Source organism: Pseudophryne corroboree, chromosome 1 (assembly GCF_028390025.1).
Source record: "Pseudophryne corroboree isolate aPseCor3 chromosome 1, aPseCor3.hap2, whole genome shotgun sequence".
NCBI classification, from domain to species: Eukaryota; Metazoa; Chordata; class Amphibia; order Anura; family Myobatrachidae; genus Pseudophryne; species Pseudophryne corroboree.
The window spans coordinates 557,797,330-557,820,984 of NC_086444.1; the positions used below are offsets into that span (position 1 = coordinate 557,797,330).

General features: G+C 44.1%; 1 protein-coding gene across 5 annotated transcripts in view; it reads right to left on the reverse strand.

The window, feature by feature from the left end:
- Positions 1 to 14,140: 14,140 nt before the first annotated feature.
- The window catches only part of ZNF462 (zinc finger protein 462), a 384,254-nt gene continuing 374,739 nt past the window's right edge, over positions 14,141 to 23,655 (reverse strand). For all 5 annotated transcript variants that reach the window (XM_063914139.1, XM_063914138.1, XM_063914140.1 and 2 more), the window contains 4 exons: positions 22,149 to 22,372; positions 19,356 to 19,470; positions 18,863 to 18,983; positions 14,141 to 16,718 (listed from right to left, as the gene is read on the reverse strand). In XM_063914139.1, coding sequence (XP_063770209.1) covers positions 16,556 to 16,718; positions 18,863 to 18,983; positions 19,356 to 19,470; positions 22,149 to 22,372 — 623 coding nt within the window. In that variant the 3' untranslated portion in view covers positions 14,141 to 16,555. The remainder of the gene's footprint in view (positions 16,719 to 18,862; positions 18,984 to 19,355; positions 19,471 to 22,148; positions 22,373 to 23,655) is intronic.

A 23,655-nucleotide genomic window follows, 5' to 3' on the forward strand; every position in this document is an offset into this window, starting at 1 on the left:
CGTTTTTTTTACCTGACCGCTGCGCAAATCGGCAGCGAGCGATCAACTTGGAATGATCCCCTTAGTACACTAGTAAGCACTCCCCCACCACTATGACCCCCTGGCACAGCTGAGGTAATCTGGAGTCTCTCCAGAGGAGCTGTGAGTCCTTGTCAGTCAGCGTCTATGCCCGCTGTAGAGGGAATATGGCGCTGGTGAGCTGCTGGATCCGCTCATAGTGAAGCGCCGCCCCTTCAATTGGGCGCGATCTTCTCGCTTTTTTATACTGGATGAGGTAATGTTAGTGCTTAAAATGGAGTCAGTCGCCTTTTAAGTCTGTAATGCCAGTCTGATAACTGTGTACATCCGCAGTGTACTTAGACTCAGTTCGCTCCCTCAGAAGCAGTGCGTCCGCACTGTGTACTGAGTCTGGAGACTCCGCCGCCCCCATAGAAGCCATGCGTCTCTGTACCCTCATGCCACCATAATGGCCGGCGACCTGCTAACCGGGACGCCGGCATAGTACTCACCACTCTTCCATCTTCTGGCTCTGTTAGGGGTGGCCAGCACACCACAACATAAACCGACCAGCAATGCCTGGTAACAAACAGCAACAGCTGAGCAATCAAACATTCAAACAAGAAAAAACCTGCAGAAAAGCCAAAGCACTGAGGCAGGCGCCCAATATCCCTTATGGACTACGAGCAAAGGATTTACCGGTAGGTAATTAAAATCCTATTTTCTCAAGCATCCATAAGGGATACTGGGGTCACATAGTATGATGGGGATGTCCCAAAGCTTCCAGATCGGGCGGGAATGTGTGGAGACGTCTGCAGCAACGCCTGCCCAAACTAGGTAACCTCTTTGGCCAGGGTATCAAACTTGTAGAACTTCACAAAGGTGTTCGTCCCCAACCAGGTAGCAACTCGACATAGTTGCAAGGCCGAGACTCCACGGGCAGCTGCCCAGGAAGACTCCACCTATTTTGCAGAGTGGGCCTTCAGAGACTGTGGAACAGGTAAGGCTGCTGACACATAGGCCTGTTGGTTAGTCAGCCTAAGCCAACAAGCAATGGACTGCTTAGAAGCAGGGCAACCCTTTTTCTGCACATCATCGATCACAAACAGGGAATCCGCCTTTCTGACCCATGCCGTCCTCTTGATCTTCAAGGCTCACACAGCATCCAATGTCTCTGGAGGAGCAGAAGTGCCAGAACTTGACGGAACCACAATAGGCCGGTTCAGGGGAATGCAGAGACAACCTTTGGCAGGAACTGCTGCATAGTCCTGTGCTCTGCTCCGTCTTCGTAAATATATGGACTTTTACATGATAAGGCCCCCAATTCGGAGACACACCTAGCAGAAGCCAGGGCCAGTAACATCACCATCTTCCACTTAAGGTACTTGTCTTCTACCGTCATCAACGGTTCAAACCAGAAGGGACTGTAGAAATTCCAATACCACATTCAAATCCCAGGGTGCCATTGGTGGCACAAAGGGAGGCAGTATGTGAAGCACACCTTGCAAGAAGGTCAGAACTTCTGGCAACACTGCCAACTGCTTCTGGAAGAAAATAGAGAGGGCTGAAATCTGGACCTTGAGGGGTCCCAGACGTAAGCCCATATCCACTCCAGCATGTAGGAAACATAAGAAACGACACAGGTGAAAATCCGCAGTAGGATATTTGCGCTCCTCGCACCAAGAGAGACATATCTACTCCAGATATGATGGTAGTGCTTAGCTGTCACAGGCTTCCTGGCCTGAACCATGGTTGCAATAATCTTTTTGGAAAGGCCTTTGCAAGCTAGAATGTTCCGCTCAACCGCCATGCCGTCAAACGAGGTTGCCATAAGTCCGGGAAGATGAACGGGCCCTGGTCTCTTTGATTTGGTAGAGGACAAGGGTCTGCAACGGACCTGTCCCAAAGATCCGCGCACCATGCCATCCGAGGCCAGTCTGGGGCAATCAGAATTGCCTTGACTCTTTGATGCCTGATTCTCTTTAGCACCCTCTGGAGCAACGGAATCGGAGGAAACGGGTAGACCAATCAGTAAAACCACAGCGTAGTCAGTGCATCTACTGCTATCGCCTGAGGGTCCCTGGTTCTCGAACAATATCGGCAAAGCTTCTTGTTGAGCAGATGCCATCAAATCAATCTACGGACAGCCCCACCGGTCGGTGAGCTGCAGAAACAGCTGTGGATGGAGGCCCCACTCTCCCGGGTGAAGGTCGTGACGACTTAGGAAGTCCGCTTCCCAGTTGTCCACCCCCGGAATAAAGATGGCTGACATTGCTCTTGCATTTCTTTCTGCCCAGAGGAGTATCCTTGACACTTCTCGCATGCAGGCTCTGCTCTTTGTTCCTCCTAGTTGATTGATGTATGCCACCGCCGTGGTGTTGTCCGACTGAACTTGAATGGCCTGATCCCGGAGCAGAGGAGAGGCCTGAAGCAGAACATTGCAGATCGCCCGAAGTACCAGAATGTTTATCGGAAGCATGGCTTCGTGGGTTGACCACCTGGCCCTGGAACTGAGCCCCTCGGGTGACAGCTCCCCATCCTATCAAACTCGCGTCCGTTGTGAGGAGAATCCAATCCTGAATCCCGAAACTTCGACCTTCCAGCAAGTTTGGAGGACTGCAGCCACCACTTGAGGGAAATACTGGCCTGAAGCGAATGACGCATGATCCTATGCATCTGAAGATGTGATCCGGACCACTTGTTCAGGAGATCCAATTGAAATGTTCTGGCATGGAACCTTCCGTACTGGATCGCCTCGTATGAGGCTACCATCTTTCCCAACAGTCTTATGCAAAGATGGATGGAAATCTGATTCGGCCCTAGAACCGCTCGGAAAATCTTCTTCGAGCATCCTCGCCTTGTGCTCTGGGAGGAATACCTTCTGAGCCACCATATCCAGAATCACTCCCAGGAACAGGAGCTGCCGAGTTGGCTCCAGGTGAGACTTCTGCAAATTTAGAATCCACCCATGATGTGACAGAAGCCGAATAGTGCAGTTGATATTGAGCAATAGAAGCTCCCTGGATCTCGCCTTTATCAAGAGATCGTCTAGGTAAGGGACTTTATTGACCCCCCTGGACTCGGAGCTAAAACCTTCGTGAAGACCTTCAGAGATGTGGACAGGCCGAAGGGCAGTGCCTGAAACTGGTAGTGGTAATTCAACAGGGCAAACCGCAGATAAGCCTGTTGGGGTGGCCAAATTGGGATATGGAGATAAGCATCCTTTATATCCAGCGAAACCATGAGCTCCTGTTCGCCCAGACCGGAAATCACTGCTTGCAAGGATTCCATCTTGAACCTGAAGACCTTTAGGTAAGAGTTCAATGATTTTAGATTCAAAATGGGCCTTACCGAACCGTTCGGTTTTGGTACCACAAACAGATTGGAGTAGTAACCCTTTCCCGGTTGTTGCAGTAGCACTGGAACAATGACCTGGGACTGGACCAACTTCAGGATGGCCTGTTGCAGTGTAACTCGCGTATCCTCCAAAACTGGTAAGCCTGATTTGAAAACTTGGTGGGGAGGAGCACTGTCGAACTCCAGCTTGTAGCCTTGAGAAATCAGCTCCTTTACCCAGGTACCCTGGCAGGAGCTTTCCCAGATGCGGCTGAAGTGACGCAACCGAGCTCCCAACTCGGGACTCCCTCGGGGTGGGGCACCGTCATGCCGAGGCCTTGGTGGAAACAGCTGGTGCTTTGCTCCTGAGAACCTGTAGCGGCTGGTTTCCTGGTCTTGCCCCTGGTGCTTTTTGCAGCATTTGAGGCGCCTCTGGCTCTTGACCTAAACCTAGCGGCCCGAAAGGACTGCAAAGACAGCCCCCGGGTAGGAGCACCTGGCCGGAGGGGCCCCAGAGGGGAGAGAAGTGGATTTCCCCACCGTAGCTGTGGAAATCCACGTATCGGAATAAAGGTTTTTACACTGCGCTCACCCCCGGTTTTCAATTGTGCATGTATATGCACTAGTGCAAATAAATGATGAAATGTTTGTATGCGTTTCAAAATGATATTTAATTTTTAAATATAATAGCTGATTGTCCAGAATTTGCATATATGCGTGAATAAGCTCTGTTTGGCTATATTAAGCCTTGTGCTAGTTGTGCAGGAGCACGCTTGCTTCTAGATATGATGAAATAAAGTCCATACGCAAAATGATAATAATAAATGGATTGGGAAAAATGAAAAAGGTAAAAAAAAGTCTATTTGTTAAGCTGCAGGCCGCGGCGTCCCGCTGGTCTGTATGAAAATAATGCACTTGTTAGGATAACATGCCGTCACTGATGCTCAAGCATTAGTGGAGATTAAATGAGAGAGAAAGGGACTCCGGACTGGTCTTACCTCCCCCTGCTCCTGCCGCCGTCACTGTGACTGTGTTCGGTCACAGGTCGGAGGCTGGTCAGCCTGGGTTCGGTGCCTGTCTCGGGGGGGGGGGGGGGGGGGGGAGATGCACGCACTGCGACCGCTCTCAGAGCGGTTCGTTGCTGCACTCCCTCCCCCTACAGAGACTCACCTTAGTTCTCCTTCTCCGCTGCTGGATCAGTGGCAGGCTGTCTCCTTGATGTTTCTCCGTCGTCCGTGACCCGCAGACACTTCCTGGTCTTCAGTCACGTGACCGGGTTCAGTCTCTGGTTCCGCTCCTTCTACTTGATCGTGCCGCTGTTGTGGATCGTGTTAGGGAAATGCTCCAACGCGTTTCGGCCCTTTGGGGCCTTCCTCTGGGAGAAAAAGTGTATGGAAATTTATCCTGTGGTGAAAAATAAATAGCCTGATCTGTGGTTCCTTTGCTCTGATTGGTTGTCGTTCTTCATGTGGTGATAGGTAGTTGTTCTTGTCAATCACATTGTGGCCCAATGAGAATATTATTGCTGTGTTCACATGTGATCAGTCCTTTGTTGTCCTTGATTGGCTTTTGAAACTGTCAGTTATGTCCCTTGTCTCGCAATGAATGGGTTTCTAACTCTGGTGTTCTGTTTATTGTTGCCTATAAATAGATGCTTGCTGTGGTAATGATTCTTACCCTGATTAACGAACTGGTGCATTGTACAATTGAAAAAGAAAATAAATATATAAAAAAATAATAAATAATGAAAAATAAATAAAATAAAATAAAAAATAAATAAAATAAAAAATAAATGAAATAAAAAAATACTAAAAATAAGGTAAATTAATATATGCTGTAGAGTGTGGATAATAAAATTCAGATGGAGTGAATGAACGTAAATGCAACCAAATATAAGAATAGATAGACTATTACAAGCTGGGATGTGTTGAGTTATTGCTGGTTTTTTTAAAATGATCACAGGACAGAGATATCAAGTATGCTGTGTGAGTGTTAGTTCTCACTGACAAATGATGGATCTCACTTCATTATCAAAATTGAGTCCTTTCGGTACTAGTGTGTCCATCTCAATCATGACTCGTAGTTCTTCTTTATTTATCTGATGAATGAAGTTGCCCCCCCCTCCACCTGGGTTTGACCTCTTTTAGTCCTATGAATGTGCGCAATGTGGGTTCACTGTTGTGAAATTGTTTAAAATGTTTGGATAGTGGATGTTCGTCTGTTCCTTTTGTTATATTCCGGATGTGTTCATTTAATCTTGTCTTGAGTGGTCTCACTGTCCTCCCTACGTACTGCTTGTGACATGGGCATTCCAATATATAAATCACCCCCTTGCTGTGACATGTCAGTGTTGATTTTATTTTCATTGTTTTCTTATTTGAAGTGGATGTGACTGTATGAACGGGTTTGGTGCTTCTACTTTGATTTCCCCACCGTAGCTGTGGAAATCCACGTATCCAACTCACCCCCGAATAGCAACTCTCCTGAAAAAAGTAGTCGCCACACTGCGCTTAGAATCCACGTCCGCTACCCACTGACGCAGCCACAAAGCTCCATGCGCAGACACTGCCATGGCAGTAGTCCTTGCATTAATAGCACCTATCTCCTTGATGGAATCACACAGGACGTGTGCAGTTTCCTGAATGTGTTTTACCAGCATAACGATATTCACTAGAGACATATTCCCTGCAAGGCCCTCTTGAATCTGTCCTGCCCAGGTGTGAATGGCATGTGTCATCCAGCAACCCGCTATCACAGGTCTTTGTGATACACCAGCTGCTGTGTAAATAGACTTTAATGTAGTCTCTATTCTCTTATCCCCAGGATCCTTTAAGGCAGAGGTGCCAGGGACTGGTAATACCACCTTTTGAGATAGGCGTCAGACTAATACGTCCACAGCAGGGGGATTTTCCCAATATTTCCTACCTTCTGGGGTAAATGGGAAAGTGTCTTGTCATCTGGAACTTTTTATCAGGGTTTTTCCAGGCTATCTTAAACATGTCATCTAGTTCCTTTGAATCAGGAAAGGTGAAGCTAACCCTTTTCTGTGAGAAGAACGACTGCTGTACTGCAGCGTCTTCCACTGGGATTTTTAACACTTCCCTGATAGCAAGTATGAGGGGTTCAATACCCTGTGCCAGAGATGGATCCTCTGTAATAGGTTCCAGCTCCTCCCCCTCCTCCTGTCCTTCTTCATCAGATTCTAAGAGTAAGTCAGGCAGCCCATGCTTATGTGAGGTTGAGCTAGGGAGAGGGGTCTGTCTGCCAGCTGCCTTCGCATCCAGGTCTGCTACAGTTGCTATGTCAGACATTTTGACTATTTGCAGAGAGCTGAGAGGACATGTCTGCCAAAATGGATTTTATAGAAACTAACCAGGATGGCCCTTGATCCCCCCCCCCCCCCCCCCCCCCTTCCCCCGACTCCTCACTACGTTGAGAGGACTGGCTACATAGATCACATGTGGTTTATGAATCAGCCACGAAGGGGGAGAATTTGGTCTGACACACCAAGCATGTTTTTTTATTTTTACCATAGTTATAAGGGACAAAAATCCACACACCCACACCACACAGACTAGTATATAGCAAGCCTGCCTAGACTAGTATGTTTATAGGAGACCCAAAGAGTGAGGAAAAGCACACCAAGCCCTGCAGACTCCATAAGACTGCAGGTTGTATAAATACACTGAAGCTCTGTATAAACACCGCAGCTTACTACTGTCACAGGACAGTGATTATAATATATTCTAGCGGCTCTTCCCCATTCTAACACCCCTGTATCAGATTTCCAGTTTAATGCAGTGTGCCTGGAGGAGCTTTGCGACTTGCTGCTGCTGCTGGAAGCAGAGGAACGCACCAGGAAGCTGCTGGTCCCTCTCAGGTTAGCTCCGCCCCCTTTTATGGCGTCAGAGCTATGTGCTTATTTATACTGGCTAAAGTCCCCTTATGGTGCCAAACGTAGTATGAATACCTGTTTCCACCAAAACGAATGGCAGTGAACACAGGGGGGCTAAGGGATCCCTCCATGGAGTGTCTGTGCACCACCCCTGCCATTGCGCCGTACCATGGAACCGGCAGATATCCTAAGTGGGGTCCCCGGCTTCTACTCACCACTCTTCTACCTTCAGGCTTCTGTTAGGGGTGTGCGGCGAGCAATGGTTGTGTGCGCTAAGGCGCTGTGCCCGCAGTAAAACAACCTCTCAGGATGGTGGTCCTACAGCGGGGAAACGGCTCTGACACCCTACAGAGGCCAGTGACCGTCCCCCCACCCCCCTAACTCCCTCAGTGCAGGTATACTGTTGCCCAAACAGCATACTGAAAAAGACAAAAAATAAGAATTTACTCACTGGTAATTCTATTTCTCGTAGTCCGTAGTGGATGCTGGGAACTCCATAAGGACCATGGGGAATAGACGGGCTCCGCAGGAGACTGGGCACTCTAAAGAAAAGATTAGGTACTATCTGGTGTGCACTGGCTCCTCCCTCTATGCCCCTCCTCCAGACCTCAGTTAGGGAAACTGTGCCCGGAAGAGCTGACATTACAAGGAAAGGAAATTTTGACTCCAGGGTAAGACTCATACCAGCCACACCAATCACACTGTACAACTTGTGATAACCTTACCCAGTTAACAGTATGAACAACAACTGAGCCTCACTCAACGGATGGCTCATAACAATAACCCTTAGTTAAGCAATAACTATATACACGTATTGCAGAAAGTCCGCACTTGGGACGGGTGCCCAGCATCCACTACGGACTACGAGAAATAGAATTACCGGTGAGTAAATTCTTATTTTCTCTGATGTCCTAGTGGATGCTGGGAACTCCGTAAGGACCATGGGGATTATACCAAAGCTCCCAAACGGGCGGGAGAGTGCGGATGACTCTGCAGCACCGAATGAGCAAACACAAGGTCCTCCTCAGCCAGGGTATCAAACTTGTAGAACTTTGCAAATGTGTTTGAACCTGACCAAGTCGCCGCTCGGCAAAGCTGTAAAGCCGAGACCCCTCGGGCAGCCGCCCAAGAAGAGCCCACCTTCCTTGTGGAATGGGCTTTTACCGATTTTGGATGCGGCAATCCCGCCGCAGAATGAGCCTGCTGAATCGTGCTACAGATCCAGCGAGCAATAGTTTGCTTTGAAGCAGGAGCACCCAGCTTGTTGGGGGCATGCAAGATAAACAGCGAGTCAGTCTTCCTGACTCCAGCCGTTCTGGAAACATATATTTTCAAAAGCCCTGACTACGTCCAGCAACTTGGAGTCCTCCAAGTCCCGAGTAGCCGCAGGCACCACAATAGGTTGGTTCAAATGAAACGAGGACACCACCTTTGGGAGAAATTGTGGACGAGTCCTCAATTCTGCCCTGTCCATATGGAAGATCAGATATGGGCTTTTACATGACAAAGCCGCCAATTCCGACACACGCCTAGCCGATGCTAAGGCCAACAGCATGACCACTTTCCACGTGAGATACTTCAGTTCCACGGTCTTAAGTTGCTCAAACCAGTGGGATTTCAGGAAATCCAACACAACGTTAAGATCCCAGGGTGCCACTGGTGGCACAAAAGGGGGTTGAATATGCAGCACTCCCTTAACAAATGTCTGAACCTCAGTCAGTGAAGCCAGTTCTTTTTGAAAGAAAATGGATAGGGTCGAAATCTGGACCTTTATGGACCCCAATTATAGGCCCATAGTCACCCCTGACTGTAGGAAGTGCAGGAAACGACCCAGTTGGAATTCCTCTGTAGGGGCCTTCCTGGCCTCACACCAAGCAACATATTTTCGCCATATACGGTGATAATGCTTTGCGGTCACGTCTTTCCTAGCCTTTATCAGCGTAGGAATAACTTCATCCGGAATGCCTTTTTCCGCTAGGATCCGGCATTCAACCGCCATACGCAGCAAGTCTTGGAACAGGCAGGGCCCTTGTTGCAGCAGGTCCTGTCTGAGAGGCAGAGGCCATGGGTCCTCTGTGCGCATTTCTTGCAGTTCCGGGTACCAAGTCCTTCTTGGCCAGTCCGGAACAATGAGTATTGTTCTTATTCCTCTCTTTCTTACTATTCTCAGTACTTTTGGTATGAGAGGAAGAGGAGGAAACACATATACCGACTGGTACACCCACGGTGTCACTAGGGCGTCCACAGCTATCGCCTGAGGGTCCCTTGACCTGGCGCAAGATCTTTTTAGCTTTTTGTTGAGGCGGGACGCCATCATGTCCACCTGTGGCAGTTCCCATCGGTTTGCAATCAGTTGGAAGACTTCTTGATGAAGTCCCCACTCTCCCGGGTGGAGGTCGTGTCTGCTGAGGAAGTCTGCTTCCCAGTTGTCCACTCCCGGAATGAACACTGCTGACAGTGCTTGCACGTGATTCTCCGCCCATCGAAGAATCTTTGTGGCTTCCGCCATTGCCATCCTGCTTCTTGTGCCGCCCTGGCGGTTTACATGGGCGACCGCCGTGATGTTGTCTGACTGAATCAGCACTGGCCGGTTTCGAAGCAGGGGCTCTGCTTGACTCAGGGCGTTGTAAATGGCCCTTAATTCCAGTATATTTATGTGTAGAGAAGTCTCCAGACTTGACCACAGCCCTTGGAAGTTTCTTCCCTGAGTGACTGCCCCCCATCCTCGGAGGCTTGCATCCGTGGTCACCAGGACCCAGTCCTGTATGCCGAACCTGCGGCCCTCGAGAAGGTGAGCACTCTGCAGCCACCACAGAAGAGACACCCTGGCCCTTGGGGACAGGGTGATCAGCAGATGCATCTGAAGATGCGATCCGGACTACTTGTCCAACAGATCCCACTGAAAGATCCTCGCATGGAACCTGCCGAAGGGAATGGCTTCGTATGAAGCCACCATCTTTCCCAGGACTTGCGTGCAGTGATGCACCGATACCTGTTTTGGTTTCAGGAGGTCCCTGACCAGAGATGCTAATTCCTGGGCCTTCTCAACCGGGAGAAACACCTTCTTCTGTTCTGTGTCCAGAATCATGCCCAGGAAAAGCAGACGCGTCGTAGGAATCAGCTGCGACTTTGGAACATTCAGAATCCAGCCGTGCTGTTGCAACACTTCCTGAGAGAGTGCTACGCTGATCAACAACTGCTCCCTGGACCTCGCCTTTATGAGGAGATCGTCCAAGTACGGGATAATTATAACTCCCTTCTGCCGAAGGAGTATCATCATTTCGGCCATTACCTTGGTAAATATTCTCGGTGCCGTGGACAGGCCAAACGGCAACGTCTGGAACTGGTAATGACAGTCCTGTACCACAAATCTGAGGTACTCCTGGTGAGGTGGGTAAATGGGGACATGCAAGTAAGCATCCTTGATGTCCAGCTACACCATAAAATCCCCCTCTTCCAGGCTTGCAATAACTGCTCTGAGCGATTCCATTTTGAACTTGAATTTCTTTATATAAGTGTTCAAGGACTTTAAATTCAGAATGGGTCTCACCGAACCGTCCGGTTTCGGTACCACAAACATTGTGGAATAGTAACCCCTTCCCTGTTGAAGGAGGAGGACCCTGACAATCACTTGCTGGAGGTACAGCTTGTGAATTGCCGCCAGCACTACCTCCCTTTCCATGGGGGAAGCTGGCAAGGCTTATTTGAGGTAACGGCGGGGAAGAGTCGCTTCGAATTCCAGCTTGTATCCCTGAGATACAATTTGTATAGCCCAGAGATCCACATGTGAGCGAACCCACTGGCTGCTGAAATTTCGGAGACGCGCCCCCACCGCACCTTGCTCCGCCTGTGGAGCCCCAACGTCATGCGGTGGACTTAGTGGAAGCAGGGGAGGACTTTTGTTCCTGGGAACTGGCTGCATGGTGTAGCTTCTTACCTCTACCCCTGCCTCTGGCAAGAAAGGATGCACCCCTGACCATCTTGCCTTTTTGGGAACGAAAGGACTGCATTTGATAATACGGTGCTTTCTTAGGCTGTGAGGAAACCTGAGGCAAGAAAGTGGACTTTCCAGCTGTCGCTGTAGACACGAGGTCCAACAGACCGTCCCCAAACAATTCCTCACCCTTATAAGGCAAAACCTCCATGTGTTTTTTAGAATCAGCATCTCCTGTCCATTGCCGAGTCCATAAGACCCTCCTGGCAGAAATGGACATAGCATTAATTCTAGAGCCCAGCAGGCAAATGTCCCTCTGAGCATCTCGCATATATAAGACTATGTCTTTGATATGGCCCAGGGTTAGCAAAACAGTATCTCTGTCGAGGGAATCTATGTCGTCTAACAGAGTATCTGTCCACGCTGCTACAGCACTACACATCCAGGCTGAAGCAATAGCAGGTCTCAGTAGAGTACCAGAGTGTGTATACACTGACTTCAGGATAGCTTCCTGCTTTCTATCCGCAGGCTCCTTTAGGGCGGCCGTATCCTGAAACGGCAGGGCCACCTTTTTAGATAAGCGTGTCAGCGCCTTGTCCACCCTAGGGGATGTTTCCCAACGTAACCTGTCCGTTGGCGGGAAAGGGTACGCCATCAGTAACCTCTTAGAAATCACTAATTTCTTATCAGGGGAACTCCACACTTCTTCACACAATTCATTTAATTCATCAGATGGGGGAAAAGTCACTGGCTGCTTTTTCTCCCCAAACATATAAACCCTCTTGGTATTAACCGGGTTACTCTCAGAAATGTGTAATACATCTTTCATTGCAATAATCATGTATCGGATGGCCTTGGTCATTTTAGACTGTAAATGTGCCTCATCATCGTTGACACTGGAGTCGGACTCCGTGTCGGCATCTGTGTCAACCATCTGATATAGAGGGCGTTTATGAGCCCCTGACGGTTTCTGAGTCGCCTGGGCAGGCGCAGGCTGAGACCCCGGCTGTCCCAAGGCTGCAGCGTCATCAAACCTTTTATGTAAGGAGTTTACATTGTCATTTAAGACCTTCCACATATCCATCCAATCAGGTGTCGGCCCCGACGGGGGCGATACCAAACTTATCTGCCCTTGCTCCGCCTCCACGTAACCTTCCTCATCAAACATGTCGACACAGCCGTACCGACGCACACACACACAGGGAATGCTCAGACTGAGGACAGGACCCCACAAAGTCCTTTGGGGAGACAGAGAGAGAGTATGCCAGCACACACCACAGTGTTATATAACACAGGGATTTTCACTGCTAATAAGTGATATACCCAATAGCTGCTTTTTTTGTATTCTTTGTGCCTAAATTTATGTGCCCCCCCTCTCTTTTTAACCCGTCTTGTACCTGGATACTGCAGGGGAGAGCCTGGGGAGCTGCTTCCAGCGGAGCTGTGAAGAAAAAATGGCGCTGGTGTGCTGAGGAAGAAGGCCCCGCCCCCCTCAGTGGCGGGCTTCTGTCCCGCTTTCAGTGTAAAATAATGGCGGGGTTTTTACATATATACAGTGCTAGACTGTATATATGTATTTTTATGCCAAAGGTACTTCAATTGCAGCCCAGGGCGCCCCCCCCCCCCCAGCGCCCTGCACCCTACAGTGACCGGAGTGTGTAAGTGTGCTGGGAGCAATGGCGCACAGCTGCGGTGCTGTGCGCTACCTTAATGAAGACAGGAGTCTTCAGCCGTCTTCTAGTTTCTGTTCTTCTGGCTCTGCAAGGGGGACGGCGGCGTGGCTCCGGGAACGGACGATCGAGGACAGGTGCCTGTGTTCGAACCCTCTGGAGCTAATGGTATCCAGTAGCCTAAGAAGCACAAGCTAGCTGCAAGCAGGTAGGTTTGCTTCTCTCCCCTTAGTCCCACGTAGCAGTGAGTCTGTTGCCAGCAGAAGCTCACTGAAAATAAAAAAACTAATAAATACTTTCTTTACTAGTAAGCTCAGGAGGGCCCACTAGGAGCACCCAGCTCTGGCCGGGCACAGATTCTAACTGAGGTCTGGAGGAGGGGCATAGAGGGAGGAGCCAGTGCACACCAGATAGTACCTAATCTTTTCTTTAGAGTGCCCAGTCTCCTGCGGAGCCCGTCTATTCCCCATGGTCCTTACGGAGTTCCCAGCATCCACTAGGACGTCAGAGAAAAGTGTGCAACCTCTCCTGAGGGCACATTTTTCTAAACTGGCTGTGGGTGGGGGCATAGAGGGGAGGAGCCAGCACACCCAATTGAAGAAATTTAAAGTGCACCGGCTCCTTTGGACCCCATCTATACCCCATCGTACTAAGTGACCCCAGTATCCCTTATGAATGCTAGAAAAAGATGAATGCTTTACTTTGTAGTGACCACCAACTATTTTGGTTCTAACAATGCCACACTAACGCTTTCACTTTAGATCCTGCCACTGGTCAAGATAATCCTTGTGAATGTGATGTTGTTATCCAGTAAGGCTTATCTGCGAACCCAAAGAGTGATCTTAATTAATTTGCAATTCCTGCACACACCACCCTGCTCACATGAAAATGTTTATAGTGAAGTAAAACAGTAGCAGAAGATGTGGTCAAGCCAATACTGAAGTCACTTTTAGGACTGAAGTGGGTATACCAGATGTTTAATTTTGATATGCCTTTCCACTCGAAAAGACACACTGTTCAGTGCTGTGTCTATATGTACAACCATGAACTGTCATTTTTGTGAAGACTCAAGGTGACTTTTTACCATATTGATGTTCCTGTGGAAACAACATTACCTCAACTATCCTGCTTTGGGCAATGTGTCTTGATATTTTTGTCACCTCGAGGCCATCCAAATAAGGACAGAGTGCTTCCCTTTTTCTCTGACAGCAACAACAAGAACTTCTAACACCAGGGTGAAGGTCACTGAATATGTAGAAAGTCAGATCATCATAAATGAATGGAAAATACTGACCCGAACCAAAAAAAGAGAATCTCTTATGTTTATTTTTAATAGGAAATTACAGATATTGATCATGTAGACCAAGAGATAACAGTCCACCCTCTCTATTACATGGAGAATAGTTTTCAAAGATAAGACAACTCTTTTTGTGTACAAAATGAGTAAGCCTCCATGAACGGACAATGGTCAAAAAACCCCATGTGTATTTTTTAGCCATGAAAAAAAGTTTGGAAGCTGAAAGAAAATCGAAGATGTCAGTTATTAGTGAAATAAAGTTTGCACAAAGCTCCAGAATGCCTCTAATTCTGTTGGGCATTATGGGGCCTTCACACACAAAAAAAAAAAAAACATTCTGGGTATCTGAGTGAACAGGGATAAAGTCACTAAGAGGGCTTTGCAAGCACTAGTGAGTTTCTTAAATTAGAAGAATATTCTCCCTCAACAACAGATCTAGAGTTTACTACCTTTTGTAAATAGACCCCAAAAGGTGTAACAAATACGGTTATCAAAGTTGCATGGAGACATTTTACGTTTAAAAGAGGACAGCTCTAAAGACGTTATAACATCCAGTGTCATCTTAAATATAGGGTTGAAGAAAGCCTTCTGTGATACTTGCACAGTATGACAAAAAAAAGAGAAAAAAAAGCCAAACAAGTTATTTAAAAGGATAATGGTCCCATAGTTTAATTAATAGGTTAGCAAAGCAAAGTTCAATGGATTACAATATTTACATGTTGTTTAAAAAATTAAGTAGTGATAAAACATCACATTAAAAACACGCATTGTATTTTTTGGTAGCCACTCCATTAGTACGAAGTACAAGGGAGCTTGAAGAAAAGGCCAATCATTACGTTGGCAAGTTTCAGTGTTCAAGGACTCTCCACGGTAAGAAATATTTTTGCAGTTGGCACTTAAGCCCTGATGCAGACAAAGTCCATTGTTTTATGTATTTATTTATTTTTAATCAGTACAAACTAGTTGTGGCTCCCTTACACAAGTATAAATTAACCATTTTGAAAGCTTAGTTGAAATTATATATAATTTCTGTTTTACAAAGTTTCCAGCAAGATAAACCTGAAATGATTTTTGATCACAAGTGAAGGCATGAGGTAGGGGATATATTACAGCAACTCAAAAATGAGTCTCATGCTAAAAGCCAAATGAACACAACTTTAGTTTTAAGTATAACAATAACAGAACAGTGCCAGAAAACAAACCTTTCAAAATCTCTTAATAAAAAAGTGCAATGCGTATTACATTGAACAGAAACAAAAGCCTATATTTACATTAAAAAGATGAACCATAACTTTTGCAGAAAATATGGTTAACCTTTAAAAATGTAAAAATTAGAAGTTTTTAATGTTGTGTGTGTGTGTATATATATATATGCGTCAAAATACAGGTTGAGAAAAATCGTCATGTGGTAGTCATTTTTGGTATCTCACATCAGAAAAAAGAAAAACCAGGAGAGGGCATTTAAAAGTCAAATATGTTAAATGTATTAGACCAATAGAAATTAAACGCTTGCGAGATGTGTCTCAAATATTTCATATAGGCATCAAATAAGCATGCTGGAAACAAGATGGGTCATTCTGTATACAGTGTGAATATGCAGAAAATTCATATCGAACATACATATTTCAGTCATTCTAATCAGTTAAAAGACCTATGCTGTTTACTGCAAGACTAAACTAAATAGAAAAGACCTGAAAGGCCTGCTGAACATTCGGCGTGAGAACACATTAAACATGGTAAGGATTCCAAATAAAATATATATATCTATATGTGATCATTCACCGATACCTATAATGTTCAACCATTTTCAGCCACTTTTATGTTTATTAAAAAATAGAAATAAAAGGAAATCACAGTATTTAAAGACCAAGTCCATGAAAGCATTTGTAGTAAGATGTCATGACTATTTCTCACGCATTGTTATTTTGTTCTTTGTTATTTCGACACCTTCTCGATATTCATCCGCCTGGAAAAGCAGCTTACTGTATGTAAACGCTTAAAATTTCCCTGGAACATTTTTTTTTTCTAGAGGTACTAGGAATTTGATGACCACCATAGTCACAGAGCAATGCTTGACACAGTTTATTGTCTCTAGAGCAGTGGCAAAATATGGAAAGCTCGTATTAAAAAGTTCTCCTAAAAGTGGTGCTATTTAAAATTGTAAGTCAGCCTTAGGAGAAAACTGAATGTTTAATTCCCCTATTAATTCACAATAAAATTATTATAACAAAGTACGAAAAAAAGATGACAAGTAGTAATGTCATGGTGTGAATCAGTTTCTTGTACTTTATACACACAAGTACCAGTGCTTGGGGAAAAGGAAAATAAAATAAAAAAAAAGTTATAGGTCCAAAAAGCAGCTTTTCGTGTACTTTCTTCTGTTGAATCAATGTTTGCAAAGTTTCTCATTGCGTCTCCTGAAATAATTATTCTGTTTTGGTCACCAAAAGATTTTTAAAACAAGAGGATCCTGTTTGTTGGGAAGCATCTATTGTCCTTTCCTCCTGCTTTGTGTCGCACCAGGTGTCCTCTATATTGTCTAAAGGCTTTCCGTTTTCCACATTCTCTTTTCTGTTTTCACCAACAGTCCTATGAAATAAAACAGCTCATCAGCATTTCAATGTCGTCCATATTAGAAATTATTAACAGATGTAAATGAATTACAGTGATTTATTCTGCAGAAACATTCTGTAGAGCAGTTCATCTGTGATATTGTATGCATCTCTTGGTACATTTGTAGACAAAAGTATTCAATTTGCCATATTATGTAATCTTTTACATTTAAATGCGACTGCCTTTAACTTGGGCATTAAATGTAATGTCCTAAATTCATAGAAAACACCAGTCAAAAGTTTTTTTATTTCTCAATCTACCTCTCACCTAGGACAATATATGCGAATCCATTGCGCTAATTAAAAAAAACTGCCCAACTATCCACAGGTGATCCGGTCTTTAGGTCGACTGCACTTAGGTCGACACTCATTAGGTCGACCACTATAGGTCGACATGGTCTTTGGGTCAACATGGTCACTAGGTCGATATGAGTTTAAAAAAAAAATTCAATTTTTTTTTTTTACTTCTTCATACTTTACGATCCACGTGGACTACGACTGGGAATACTAACCTGTGCCGAGCGCAGCGGTAGCTGAGCGAGGCACCTTGCCCGAAGCATGGCCAGCCATGCGAAGGGACACGGTGCACTAATTGGGTTACGGGTCAGTTTACGAATAAGACGACACCAAAAAAAAAAAAAAAAAAAAATGAAAAATAAACTCATGTCAACCTTTTTCTATGTCTACCTAACGACTTTGTCGACCCATTGCAGGTGTCTATCAACAGTGGTCGACCTAATGACTGTCGATCTAGTTATAGTCGACCCTATGATCCATACCCATTCACAGATGAACATAATTATACAGACAATACTACTAAAGCCAAACTTAATTCTGACCACACAGACTGAGCATGTGGCACAAATGGACCGCCATGGCATAAATATTATTAAACTTAAAAAGATCATTGCCAGGGATGTTGGTAAGTTAAACCAAAAGATGTCTGTAGCTGGTTTGGGGCCATATGTACTAAGCCTTGAAAAGTAATACATTTCACGGTAATAATGTACCAACCAGTCAGCTCCAGTAATTTTTCAAACCCAGCTGTGATATGGCATTTAGGAGCCGATTAACTGATGCTTTATCACCGTGAAATGTATCACTTTTCAAAGCTTTGTACATCTCCCTCAATTGTTATGTAAATGAACCTGTATTTTAAATTTTGCATGCGACATTCTTCGTAACAAATCACCAATTAGAATGAAAATTTAATCGTTAACTCAGGATGCAAATATATTATCGTGACTTAATCTTTAACTGGTAATTCAGTTTGTCTTTTTAGGTCTACTGTACAGCCAAAAGTCTAATTGCAATGTACAATTATCAGGACACAAACCATTCTTGTGCATTATTTAAAATGCCTTTTTCTGTGGCAGAATACTCCGTGACTGACACATTATTATTGAAGTGTTGCTCTGCTGCGTGGAACAGAACCTGACGAATATGCCTAGGTGTAATCACCGTCTTGTAGCAAATTGATAGGTGCATATTTGTTTACTTCATAAAATGAATCCTGGCAGGTCAAGTTACCAAGATGACTAACTTGATGCAAATATATGGAAAGGCAACATTATGGGGGAAAAAAAAATACAGCTCTAAAAATGCAGTAAATTTTACATGTGTTACATGTTCAGATAGCGATTTAATATGTACATGTGTGATTTTATACTGTTGCTTCAATAGCTCCAAAGAGCCCCCTCAGCTCACCAGGACCTGGCGACTCAACTGCATGTCTTCTGCTTAAAATGTGAATTTTATTCACTTAAATAAAACAACTGGAAGCGACAAAACTGCATTGCTAGTATATAGACCACTGGCGCTTGAAACTTTTGCACATCTGTGTGCAAGAGCCTGAATCTGTGTAAAAAGGGCTCCAGCAGCTTTTTCTTACTCCAAGTTTCACTGTGCTACACACCTGTAATGTGTGTTATACCAATTCCTGTGTGGTCAAAGCAAAGTGTCTCTGGTACAATGTAGCTTTTCACTGGGTATGTGATGTGACCAAGGCGCAAAATTGAAAGATAAATACAATACACTACGCATCTCAGAGTGTTGTATGGCGTAAAGATGTTCAGTGTATGAAGACACATCTGTATTTAAAAGTGTTGATCGTAAACATACATGCCGTGTCTTAAAACATGCCGCTCCCATTCAGTGTTTAATGCAAAGGTTCTTCCACAGAATTCACATGGAAAGCGTTTTTCTTGAGGAATATCTTTAACACCAGAAAACTCCACGGTATCTACAAAAAAATAAAATAAAAAGGGAAAAAAATTTGGGCATATTTTTGACCAGCAAAACAATTTGTTACCAGTGTCAAACAATTATTCTGCGTTATTTAATAACAATTTGTTACTTCAGTGTCTTGAGGCATAAAATTAAATTCCTAGTTTTATTAATGGAGGAGTTGTATTAAAAAGCTAGCTTTCATTATAAAAATATGCTATTATTAAAACAAAGTATTGCAACCGAAGGATCCGACCATGGCAAAATATGTGTCTTTACTGGTGAAGGGTGGATTGGGGGTTACTGTAAAAATAGAAATTGCACTTTTCAGCTACTTGAACCAAATACAGTAGACAATACGTATGTATGGCATTAAAAGACTACTAACCGTCAGGCTTAACTCCAATATCTTCTTCATCACTGCTGGAAGGCTCAGTTTTATCTTTCAATTGTTCTAACTGATCTAAATTAACTAATCCAACTAGTTCAAAGTTGCGGCATACCTATAGTAAGGTGACAAAACAGATAAATGAAACTCAAATAATGGGAAGCTGGATAAGACCAGATAAGCAAGTTATCATGTTAGAAGAGAACATCATGTGGTTTAACATGTAACTGCACAGTTCTTTCTACTAAAACCTTCTGCTTTTACACATTAAGCCTTAATTTCCAAAAAGAACAAAACATTTGTACATCCTTATTACTGGATAGGCTCTGTACACTTTTCTTTAAAATATAGTGTGTAAATACTGTGTATAAATCCATCTTTGAAACAATGCTGTGTAACATTCACCACTAAACTATACAGTACATACACTGCAAAATAAAGGACATGCAGTCAGGGATTAAGGGGTCTATTTACTAAGCCTTGGATGGAAATAAAGTGGATGGAGATAAAGTACCAGCCAATCAGCTCCTAACTGCCATGTTACAGGCTGGGTTTGAAAAATGACCATTAGGAGCTGACTGGCTGGTACTTGATCTCCATCCACTTTATCTCTGTCCAAGGCTTATTAAATAGACCCTACAGTGACTGCAGTCATTGAATGAATAACTAACTTCACATCACATAAAAAATAAACACCCCACCAAACTGTTATTAAAGTAATTAGGCAAGGTTTCTGGATTGCACCCGCTGAATACAAGGGGAGGCCTTATCTTACACCGATCGGCATACTTCATTATATCATTTGACGGTACCCCCAGAATTTTAATGTTATTTATTAAAATGGCGGAATTCCTATAAACCAATAATAACAAAGATAGCCATTTCAAAAAATAAAAATAATAATAAATATATATATATATATATATATATATATATATAAATATAAAAATCAGATTGCAGACATTTGTTTGGGATGGTATAGAATTTTGTATCGAAGATTGATGTAATTGGGTCATGAAAAAAAGTGCTGATTTCCAACTTGAAACTAGTCTCAGAACATGTCTTGTCATGGGTTACAATAGTAGTCCTGGATTTATGTAATCAATTATTTGCTCATTATAAGCAAGCATTGTAATTTGTACAAATCTAAAGCAAGAATAGAGTCAATGGCTTCCTTTGGCGCATGGGAAAAGTGTGAGAGATAGGGAGGTAATTGTACTTTCCTAACTAAAATTATACAATGTTATTATTCGGCGTACCCCCACTCACGCTGATATGGAGTAGCTTACACACATCAAGGTATCTTTTATTCTCCCACATAAAACTAAAAGTCTAAAGATAATCCTGGGTGTCGTACCCCAACTCACACAGAAATAGATATCTGGACTCCTATCAAGGTTTCTTTCTGTCGTCCTCTCAAAACAATTCATAGAAGCAGTCAGACACCTTCCAGCACTCTCCGACCCGGATGGGAACCTGTTGACCAATCTAGGCCACAGGTTCTCAAACTCGGTCCCCAGGACCCCACACAGTGCATGTTTTGCAGGTCTCCTCACAGAATCACAAGCGCACTTGTGATTCTGTGAGGAGACCTGCAAACCATGCACTGTGTGGGGTCCTGAGGACCAAGTTTGAGAACCTGTGGCCTAGATTGATCAACAGGTTCCCATCCGGGTCGGAGAGTGCTGGAAGGTGTCTGACTGCTTCTATGAATTGTTTTGAGAGGACGACAGAAAGAAACCTTGATAGGAGTCCAGATATCTATTTCTGTGTGAGTTGGGGTACGACACCCAGGATTATCTTTAGACTTTGAGTTTTATGTGGGAGAATAAAAGATACCTTGATGTGTGTAAACTACTCCATATCAGCGTGAGTGGGGGTACGCCGAATAATAACATTGTATCATTTTAGTTAGGAAAGTACAATTACTTCCCTATCTCTCACGCTTTTCCCATGCGCCAAAGGAAGGCATTGACTCTATTCTTGCTTTAGATTTGTACAATTTATTTTGGATTAAGGGGTGACATCCAGTTGAGTCAACAGTTTCCATTGGGCAGCATTCCCCTTGCGCCAATTTGTAGAGTTTACAGAAATTCCCTTCCTTGTAAGCATTGTAATTTGTCCATTTTTCTTCCATTGGATTACTACTATATGCCAATTTGGGATGTAGTTGAAATGCCACCGGACGGGATCCCGGTGGTCAAAATAGAGACACGGTGGCATATTGCTGGCATCCCAATCCCGGCAGAGCTCGGGATCCAGGCATCAAAATACAGTCGCCTGGAATCCCGAACGTTCGGTTAGCGGGACACGCTTGCATCCTGCCGCAGGGGGTGGGAGGTTAGGTTTAAACATTAGAAAGGGGGTTAGGGTTAAGGTGCAGGGACCGGAAGGGGATGGTTAAGTACCAGGGAAGGGAGGGTTAGGGTTAGGCACTTACAAGGGAAGGTTAGGGTTACACACCAAACGAGGAGGGTTAAAGCATAGGCAGCGGTGAAAGGAAGGGGAGGGTTAAGGACCCACAAAGGAGGGTTAGGGTACTTTCTAGGGGGCCATCAGGATTTTGATGGTCAGGATGCCGCTGTCGGTATTATGACCGCCGGCATCCAGTCCATCGGTATATCATACTAAATCCGCCAATTTTAATACAAGCAAGCTTAACAAATTAGTTTTTCTTGATTATTGTTATGTAGCAACCGCCTGACTAAAGTAAATCTTTTCCAGGAGTAAACTTTAGATATTTTGTGCCTATTTCAGGTGCTACATTTTACATGCAGAGAATGCAGTTCATACCTTATGCTCATTCCTCAGATGGCTTTCTAGCTCTTCATTTTGCTTGGTTTCATAGTAGCATAGCTGACATTTGTAAGGCTTCAATTCATTGTGCTTCTCTATGTGTTGTTGCAAGCTTTCATCACTGGAGCAGGTAAACGTGCATTTATCACATCGGAACACAACTCCTTGCAATTGTTTTGATAACTTGGAGCGGCAAACTTCAATCGGGACAACTCTCTCTTCTAGAATCAAGACAGAATACATCAGAGTGACATACAAAACAATATAACTTATTTATTACAGTTTAATAACACACCTGTATGTATGTAAATCGGACTAGTTCTATTTTCAGGGTCAGTATTTTAGACAATGGGCTCTATTCACGACAGGCTGGATTTAGTTGTGTGGGCACTATACTGTAGTACAGATGTGTCCACATACATCTAGCCTCTGGCACATTAAACAGCCTTTCTCCATGCCATGGGGTGACTTAGTAGTGACGAGTGTCTTTTCGTATGACTAGTACCATTAAAATGTATCTTATTTGCAAAATGGTGCAAATACTGTAGTATGTACAAGCTGCTTATGCTGATTAAAATGGCATGCCTACAGTCTGTGCGCGACCATGGCTGTATCTGCATACTAAATGCTACACTACAGTGTTTTCCTAGAAAACACTGTAACGTAACATTTGATATGCAGATACAGCTGGGGTCGCACACAGAATATAAGCATGCTGCATATCATTTTAATCAGCAAGGTCTGCTTGTGCATTCTATTCACATTGCATTTTGAATCAAGTGCATTTTCAGGCAACAAAAGGACAACTGACGCTAGCAGAGTTGCACAGGACCTGGCAGCTCAGTCATGCCAGGCATCTCCAGTTGCGTGGCGCATTGAGGCTAGATGTATGAGGACATATCTGTACACAGTGATTTGACTTTTACAACCCTGGCTAAAGCAAGTGCAAAATTGTATAAACACCAAAATAATTACAGGAATTTAAGTGTAAACTTGGTCATTTATAAATAAGAAAAAAAAAAGTACTTTTATTCATCTTTTAATCCAACATTAGCAAAAACAGTAGCTGACAATGATAGTCAAAAAACACTACAAGAACAGTTTGAAATCTACATCAGATCTGAAACGTTGAACAATTCTAGGTATTTAACGGCAAGGCCTTAGGTAAACAAAGTTCTAAATAGCTTGCAGCATTATAAAATGTTGATTACAATAATAAAAGGCAGAAAATACTTAAGTGTAGACATCCAGCAGCAATTATCACCTGCAAGAGCCCCAGGAGTTGGGTTGATGTCTATATACTTGTCAAACAAGCACTTTTACCATAGGTGTAAGTATATTAGATTATAATTTGTGCTAAGTGATGGCATCACGAAACAGTTCTCTGAAATGCATTACTTTGTACGCAAGCTTAAAAAATAATGAAGATCAGAATAGGACTTTCAAACAAGTCAAACAAATATACAGTACAGCCATCAGAATGTAATATATATGTAAATAAAAT